Source organism: Heteronotia binoei, chromosome 17 (assembly GCF_032191835.1).
Source record: "Heteronotia binoei isolate CCM8104 ecotype False Entrance Well chromosome 17, APGP_CSIRO_Hbin_v1, whole genome shotgun sequence".
NCBI classification, from domain to species: domain Eukaryota; kingdom Metazoa; phylum Chordata; class Lepidosauria; order Squamata; family Gekkonidae; genus Heteronotia; species Heteronotia binoei.
In genome coordinates this window covers 47,352,538-47,361,696 of record NC_083239.1, presented here as the reverse complement: position 1 = coordinate 47,361,696, position 9,159 = coordinate 47,352,538, and the positions used below count along the sequence as shown (strand labels likewise).

General features: G+C 48.9%; 1 protein-coding gene across 1 annotated transcript in view; it reads left to right on the top strand.

Moving 5' to 3' along the window:
• Nucleotides 1–1,010: 1,010 nt before the first annotated feature.
• The window catches only part of PPP1R37 (protein phosphatase 1 regulatory subunit 37), a 111,816-nt gene continuing 103,667 nt past the window's right edge, over nt 1,011–9,159 (top strand). Inside the window, exon 1 of the mRNA XM_060257574.1 lies at nt 1,011–1,858. Within this exon, the coding sequence (XP_060113557.1) occupies nt 1,099–1,858 (760 nt within the window). The 5' untranslated portion in view covers nt 1,011–1,098. The remainder of the gene's footprint in view (nt 1,859–9,159) is intronic.

The following is a 9,159-nucleotide window of genomic DNA, read 5'->3' as shown; positions in this document are numbered from 1 at the left end:
CTTCCTCCATTAGTAGTCTCCACGACCCTCCCCCCAAATTGGGGTACTCAGATCCCCCCTCTTTCTTGGGCATCTTTTTTCTTCCCCTCCCCCCTTATAGAGGGGGCTTCTTGAGCTTTCTCCAGCAGTGGTCTCCAAGACCCCCCCCCCCAAAAAAAAATTGGGGTACTCAGACTCCCCAACTCCTTGGGCATCTTTCCCTCCCTTTACAGAGGGGGCTTCTTGATCTTCCTCCAGTAGTGGTCTCCACGACCTTCCCCCCAAATTGGGGTACTCAGACCCCCCCACTCCTTGGGCATTTTTTCTCTCCCCCCCTTATACAGGGGGCTTCTTGATCTTCCTCCATCAGTAGTCTCCACAACCCCCCCCTCCAAAAAAAATTGGGGTATTCAGGACTCCCCCTCTTTCTTGGGCATCTTTTTTTCTCCCTCCTTTATAGAGGGGGCTTCTTGAGCTTCCTCCATTAGTGATCTCCACAACCCCCCCCCCAAATTGGGGTCTTCAGACCCCCCACCCCCACCCCTCGGGCAATCCCCTAACAGCAGAGCTGCCTTCTCTTTTCTCCTGCCTTCTCTTTGCCCATCCTGAAGGGGCCCACCCCCATGCATACGCGCTGGGCTCTTCCCTGCCTTGAGAGGCACAGTCCCCGCTGTTCCCTCTTTGGGGGGAAACTCCAGCCCGTCTTTCCTGCCTGCTAGCTTAACCCCGAGGCCCTCCTTGCATCGACCCCTCTTTTCTTTAATGAGGGGAGGTTTCAGCTGCCAGAGACCGGGGAATGGCTTTTGTCATTCCCCTTCCACCCTAAATAGTTCTAGCTTCCGATCCAACCAGTGCCTGTCGTTCTCCTGGCCTCCTTATCCCAAGCGGGGGCTCTGTTTCTGCTTTCCACAGAGGCAGAGCCCTTCCCTCCCTTCTGCCCGAACTGATACTGTTCTTCATTCATGGTCCACATAGGCCCACCTGGAGCCCAATCTGTTCTCTTTGTGCCGCTGCTGGGACCGAAGGGACCGAGAGCTTTTCTATTCCTCTCTCGTATAGGTAGTGGTGGGTGGGTGGGAGGGGTGGATTCCACCCCTCAGTGATGCCTCCGGGGGGTCCATGAGAAGGGAAGAAGGTGCCCCCCCTTTGACGGACGCACACTCAGCTTGCCCAGCCATGGAGTGTGTGCAAGTTTCCCCCATGCAGCAGCAACAAGGGAAGGCCGCGGAGGGGGACCACCTGCTGCTGCTACTGCCTTCCAACGTGCAGAAGGAGGAGGCTGAGGCCGTGCTGAGGGCTTCTGACCCTTGGGCTGCCTCCCGAGTGGACAGCAGCCCAAGCGGGATGGAACTTCAAGATACTGCGGACTTTTCATCTCATCTCCAAAATCCAGACAGCCTTCACTCCCCGCCTAACCCTCTCGCTGTAGGGAGTCATCCCGATGGAAGTACAGTAGACCATTCTGCTACAAAGGAAGATTTACGAGAGACTGTTGCTGAGACAGGGGAGTTGCAACCAGCCGGGAAAGAGACTTCGGGCCTTTCAGTTCAGGAAAATGTGTCGGTCGGCGAGGTGGCCCATAGCGGCTCCTCTTTGGTCACAGAGGCGGATATAACTGCCCGAGAATGCCTTAGGGATGCTGAAAAGTCTCCCCAGCGGGACAGCTGTTTGCAGGAAAAGTCGGACTCCCTTTCTCAGAATTGCAGCTTAGAGGCGGACGCGAGAGTGGATGGAGAATGCCCGCAGGTCGACCACTTGGACCAGGCCTCTCCGCCCGCAGAAGACGGGAAGCTCAAACCCGGGGCAAAGCGCGTCACCTTTCCTTCTGATGAAGATATCGTGTCAGGTGCTGTGGAACCCAAAGATCCCTGGAGGCATGGTAAGCAATGGACAGCTCTTCTAAAGAAAGACCCTTCTGTTCTTGGGACCAAGCCAGGCTGGTTTCGGTCTGTTACCAGTGTTCCCTCCAAGCTGAGTTAGCGTGAGCTAGCGAACAGATTTTTAGCCTTCCGCTCAGACATTTTTGTCTTAGCTCAGGAAGGATGACCCCAGAGCACAATAATTTACGCAGCGGCTCACAACTTTAATGCTGGAAGCTCACAAAGTAGAATATTTGCTCACAAGGCTCTGCAGCTTAGAGGGAACATTGTCTGTTACCTAAATGTATAGGCCAGGAGATTTGGTTTTAGTATGTGGCCTGTTTGTTTTGATGAGAGTTTAACTTTTTTGGCCTGAAAGCATTCAAAGCAGCTTATGCTCATGGGAGGCAAAACATCCAATATGATAAAAATAAACCCTAAAGAAAAAAAAACCTGAAATAGCTGAGCCAATGAACAAATGCTCAAGAGACGGTAATCAGCAGCTTTTTGTTCAACTTATTTACTTTATTTATACCCGCTTTTCTCTCCAATGGGTGGCTCATGGTGCTCTCCTCTTGCCCATTTTATCTTCACTTCCACCCTGTCAGGCAGGTTAGGCGAAGTGTGTGTGAGTGACATAGGGGCCATCCAACGAACTTCCGTGGCAGAAGTGAGGATTGGAACCTGGGTCTCCCAGATACTAACCCAGCATTAATCCCTATGCCACACTGGCTCTCAGTTACTGGGAGGGAGGGCTTGGCCACTGTGGCTTTCCTGTAGATTTTCTGGGGCCGTTTGATTGGCCCCTGAGTGAAGTAGGATGCTGGATTAGATGGGCCACCAGCATGACGTTCAGCTTCCGGGAGCCGCTGAAAACTTTTGAAAACAGGAAAGTCTTCTCTTGTTGGCGAGAAAGTTCTATCAGGAGGTAATCTGCTGGTTCCACTTGGGGTGGAGAGTTCTGCAATATGGCTTTTTAGAGTACACCCTGCTCCTTACCCTCGGGGAAGTACTTCAGTCAAGGGAACAAGGCCTCTCTATCTGATTTAAGAGGACAGGGAAATGCATTCTGGGATACGCCCTCTACGGTACACAAGGCCCGGTTTGAAAGCATTATTACCTTTATGTTCAACAGAATTGCTTGCGTCTTTTTGCCGGCTCTGTTCCTATGCGCTTGGACAGACAGAACATGTAGCAGGTGAATCCATATCTCCGTGCCAGGGAGAAGTTTGTTTCCCTGACTTCTCTGTCCCGGGCTGCTGCTGAAATTGCAGGAGTAGTAAAAACACTGACTTCCTGAACTATAATCATGGAATCATAAAATTGGAAGGAACCCCCCGGATCGTCTAGTCCAACCCCCTGCACAGTGCAGGAAATTCACACATACCCCCCCCCCCCTAAGTTCACAGGGATCAGCGTTGCTGTCAGATGGCCATCTAGCCTCTGTTTAAAAACCTCCAAAGAAGGAGAGCCCACCACCTCCCAAGGAAGCCTGTTCCACTAAGGAACTACTTTTAACTGTCAGGAAGTTCTTCCTAATGTTGAGCTGAAAACTCTTCTGATTTAATTTCAACCTGTTTGTTCTGATCCTACCTTCTGGGGCCACAGAAAACAATTCCACACCATCTTCTACATCAGGGGTCCCCGGGCCGTGGACCGGTACTGGTCGGTGGCCTGTTAGCAAGTGGGCCGTGAGTTGTATAATTATTTCATTATATATTACAATGTAATAATAATAAGACAACAACATTGGATTTATATCCTGCCCTCCACTTTGAATCTCAGAGTGGCTCACAATCTCCTTTGTCCTCTTCCCCCACAACAGACACATCCCGTGAGGTAGGTGGGGCTGAGAGAGCTCTCCCAGAAGCTGCCCTTTCAAGGACAGCTCTGCAAGAGCTATGGCTGACCCAAAGCCATTCCAGTAGCTGCAAGCGGAGGAGTGGGGAATCAAACCCGGTTCTCTCAGATCAGAGTCCGCACACTTCACCACCACACCAAAATTAAGTACACAACGGTATCATCTCAAAACCATTGCCCCCCTCTCCCTCCCCCGGTCTGTGCAAAAATAGTCTTCCACAAAACCGGTCCCTGGTGACAAAAAGGTTGGGGAGCACTGCTGTGTATGATAGCCCTTCAAGTACCACCTTATAAGACAGCCCTTCAAGTAACGTCTAATAACTGCAACTCTCCTTGCTGAAGAACTTGACTAAGTGTTTTTACCAGGGAAGGAGAACTGGAAAGCTTCCTGCTTAGGAAGCCACTTGTTGGGCTGACTCTTTGAGGCCCAAAGGAGGGATTGTCAATACTCATTTCTCAACAAGTGCGAGGCGTGGAAAGAAGAAGCAAGCGTCAGACTTTTATTTCCCCTTTCTGCGCAGAAACCCTGCCGCAGAGAGGGATCCTGAGAATAGCTTTCTTTGCGTTTTCCTTGCCGGAGGCTGCTTTTACATCTAAAGATGGCTTCTGCCTCGCCGGGTAGTTTCAGGCGGGCAGCCGTGTTATTCTTCAAGAGAAGAGCAAAGTTTCAGTCCTGTAGCGCCGCCTTTATCTCACAAAGGGAGCTTTAGAACAAAGTTGGAGTCCAGTAGCGCCTTTGAGACCGACAGAGTTTTATTGAGAATGCCAGCTTTCGTGGGCTAAAAGCACACGTCATCCGATAATGAAACGGGCTACAGTGAACATATATGAACATATGAAGCTGCCTTATACTGAATCAGACCTTTGGTCCATCAAAGTCAGTATTGTCTTCTCAGACTGGCAGCGGCTCTCCAGGGTCTCAAGCTAAGGTTTTTCACGCCTATTTGCCTGGACCTTTTTTAGTTGGAGATGCCGGGGATTGAACCTGGGACCTTCTGCTTCCCAAGCAGATGCTCTACCACTGAGCCACCGTCCCTCAGTGAGCAGTGTTACGTATAGCTTGTGGGTAGTGGTTAAGCATGCAAAATAGTATAAAGCGCTGGTGGCTAAACTGTGGCTCAGGAACCTCATGTGGCTCTTTTTAATTTTTATTTATTTATTATTTATTACTTTAAATTTCTATCCCTCCCTCTCCGCAAGCGGACTCAGGGCGGCTGACGGCATTCATATTCACAAGTTAAAACCAATAAAACATAATTACAATTTAAGACTTTAAAAACATTTCGTGGTGCCGTATCACTACGATACAGGCGGGTTCTTCTTTCTGACGGTGATCACCTAATACTCTATATGATGTCGGGTGGCAGCTCTCTCCCGGCTAGATATCAAAGGCCTGTCGGAACAGTTCGGTCTTACAGGTCCTGCGGAAAATGGAAAGATCCCGCAGGGCCCTTACGGCCTCCGGGAGAGCATTCCACAATTCTGGTGCTGCCACCGAGAAGGCCCTAGCTCACGTCGAACGCAACCTAGCCTCCTTTGGTCCAGGGATGGACAATAGATTTTTTGTCCCTGAACGCAGCGCTCTCTGGGGAACGTGTAGAGAAAGGCGGGTCCCGCAGATAGACAAGCCCCTGACCATAAATTTTATTTATTTATTTTATTCGATTTTTAGCCCGCCCTTCCCGTAAAACAGGCTCAGGGCGGGTTACATCATAAAACAGTAAAAGACCAGTTTAAAATTTTGGAATGAAATTAAACCCATAATAGATAACATCATAGAAAGTGATATCCCCTTTACTCCAGAATCCTTTCTTTTAAATTACTGGCCCAGTATAAAACTTTCTCAGTTAAAAAAAGAACTGGCAGCTCTTTTATTGATGGCAGCCAAGCTTTTGATAGCCCAGTACTGGAAGCGAGATGTGTCTCCCAACAAACAGCAATGGATGTCCAAAGTTTGGGAAGTAGCAGCTTTAGACAAATTAGCCATACAAATAAGGGTACTTGATATACAGCAGAAGAACAATAATTTTGTTGAGAAATGGTTCCCCTTTTTTAATTTTATAAATTTAGAAGAAGACTTTGAAAAGCATATTCCAAAGAAATATATTAATTTCTCGTACTATTGAAAAAATCTTTTTTAAATCCCATGCTATATAATGAATGAGAGCATATTGGAAATGATAGATGCAATATTGTGAAATGATAGAAACTCCAGAGGTGCTCTGCTCAGTGTTAATGATAATTAGGCCACGAATATAGTCTATGTATTGTATTGTAATTGTCTTGTCGTTGAGTGTGTATTAAGGTTGTTGGTTGTTGGTTATATTTGAAAAATTAATAAAAAAATTAAAGTTTAAAAAAATATATATGAAAATTAGACAGGCTAAGATGGCAGATTCTGCCTCAGTTGTGACCTATTGTCCAGGTCCAGCGGATCTTGGAGCGCTGGGGCGGAATGAGGGGAGGGAGGCCACTAACAAGTGACACTCACTGCCTGGCGGAAGAGCTCAGTTTTACAGGCCCTGCGGAAATGGAGCAGATCCTGCAGGGCCCGGATCTCCAGGGCGAGCTCGTTCCACTAGGCAGGGGTCAGGGCTGAAAAGGCATCTCTGGGGCCTCTTTCAAACATCTGGTGTGGCTCTCAAAGCCTCCACCGTCCCGTCGGCCGGCTTGAAGAAGGCATTTGTCTATAAATCAGTTCTACAAGCCAAGCTAGCCAGAGGTTTGGAGAATGCATTTAAAGTTGCTTTCTTTCCGCTTCTCCATCTCTCTTTGCTTTCCTCCTTCCCTCCCTCCCTTGCAGCTCTCAGACATCTGACATTCGTGTCTCGCAGCTCTCAAACATCTGACGTTTATTCCGTGCGGCTCTTTTAAGTTAAGCAAGTTTGGCCACGCCTGGTATAAAGTTAGAATCCAATGGCAAGATAGTGAAATGAACAAACTGAAAGGATAACAGTTTGGTCTGGATAGCGTAAGTTGCCCGGGACAACAGCAAAAGGTAATAAATTTGTCGGAATTGAAGAACTATGGTGTGAATGGCAGTAAATGTCAATTACACTGTTTCTCCTGAAGCATGGGTTAAAGATGCTGCTGGACTCCAACTTTGTTCAATTGCTTCAGACTAACACGGCTGCCCACCTGCATCTATCTATAGGGAACATTGATGGTCACACATTTATGCCTTGGGAATCTTGTTGGTCTCTAAGGTGCTACTGCATCTCATTTTTCATCTTTGCCGACTAATTTTCTTTCCTTCTCAGCAATTTTGGTTTGGCTCCTCCTCCCCTCTCCATCCAGTTGTGTTTTTTTTGGAGGGGGCGGGGCGGGGCACCGCCTTCTCTTTTCCATTCACTGAAACGGTCTCATCCAGAACTGTAAATCTGCACAGCCCCGAATGCTGAGACAAAAATTCGAGGAATTTCCTTCATTGTCACGTTGCCCTACTGTCACATGCTTAGGTTGCTTTTTAGACAAGCGTCTCATTCATTCTCGCAAGCGCACGGAGGTAGGACGGCGCACGTTCCTGTTTATAGTGGAAGAACTGAGGGGAAGACGCTGGCTTCGGCAAAAGCCATTCAGTGAATCTGCGTCTGGGCGGGGGTTGGAAGACAGCTCCATCCCCCGAATTCAAACGTAGCATCCTACCGGTCTGTGCCAGCTTGGCTAACTTTTTGTGACTCTGTATAAGGTACGGCACTCTTTTCATCGAGACTGAAATGCCTGCCGCATCTCATTAATTTTACAGCAAGCGGGGTGCCAGCTGAATACTTTTCAATAGGGAATGTGCCAACTGGTGGAGAGTCAGTGTGGTGTAGTGGTTAGAGCAGGAGTGTCAAACATGCGGCCTGGGGGCTGAATGAGGCCCCCAGAGGGCTCCTATCGGGCCCCCGAGCAACTGGCTGTCATCTGCTTCCTTCTCCCTCTCTCTTGCTTCCTTCTGCATAACAGCTTGCTTTGCTTGACTTGCTCAATCGCACAGGAACTACAGAGCAAAACCTCTATTTTCTCTATTGTCTGAGGCTCCTCCCTTGGAGAGGAAGGGGAGGAGGAATAGCTTGCTTTGCCAGCCTCTCTCAATCGCGCAGCAGAGCTACTGAGTCAAGCTTCTCTTCCTTCTATCGGCTGAGGCTCTTCCCCCTCCTTATCCCCTGGGGAAGGAAGGAAAGAACCAGAGCTTCCTTTGCCCAGTTCCCTGGATCCCATGAGAGAGCTACAAAGAAAGCACCTTTAAGACCAATGAGTGCTATTGTTTTAAGATTAAAAAAAACCCATTTAATTGTGTTTGTGTCCTTTATAAAATTTATGTCTCTGCTATCTAATCTGGTCTGACATGGTCCAGGCCAGTGCAATTTGGCACGGCCCAACAAGGTCTCATTTATGCCAGATTCGGCCCTCATAACAAATGAGGGGTTAGACACCCCTGGGTTAGAGTGTTAGACTAGGATCTGGGAGGCTCCAGGTTCAAATCCCCAGTCTACCGTGAAAGCATGTGAGAAACATAGAGCTGGAAAGGACTCCCAGGGTCATCTAGTCCAACTCCCCGCACAATGCCGGAAACTCACAGTTACCTCTACTTTTCCTTGTGACCCCTGCTCTATGCCCAGGTTGAGGAAGGCAAAAAAACCTTCCAGGATCCTTGGGCCAGTCTGGCCTGGAGGAAAAGTGCTTCCTAAACTCGTGATTGACATTACTCTGATCCTATAAGAAAGGGCCATGGGGTCCCAGCACTGCCTCATCCTTTCCTGCCCTTCCTCTCGTGGTCTGCCTCTGTTCATACGGAGTCACTGAATCTGCATTGCTGTCAGATGGCCATCTAGCCTCTGCTTAAAAACCTCCAAAGAAGAGCCCACCACTTCCCAAGGAGGAAGCCTGTTCTACTGAAGAAACAGCTCTAACTGTCAGGAAGTTCTTCCTAAAGTTGGGTGGCTTTCAGCCAGCCACACACTCTTAGCCTGACTTATTTAGCAGGGTTAAGAACATAAGAGAAGCCATGTTGGATCGGACCAATGGCCCATTCAGTCCAACCAGGAGCCATCAGGAGATCCGCTAGTGGGGCCAGCATACTAGAAGCCCTCCCGCTGTTCCCCCCCGCCAAGTACCAAGAATACAGAGCATCACTCCCCCAGACAGTTTCATCTATACCTTGTGGCTAATAGCCACTCATAGACCTCTGCTCTATATAAGAACATAAGAGAAGCCCTGTTGGATCAGGCCAATGGCCCATTCAGTCCAACACTCTGTATCGCACAGTAGCCAAAAAAACCAGGCGCCCTCAGGAGGTCCATCAGTGCAGCCAGGGCACTAGAAGCCCTCCCACTGTTCTCCCCAACCAACCACCAAGAATACAGAGCATCACTGCTTCAGACAGAGAGTTCCATCTACACCCTGCGACTAATAGCCACTCATGGACCTCTGCTCCATATGTTTCCCCAGTCCCCTTTTGAAGCCGTCTGTGCTTGTA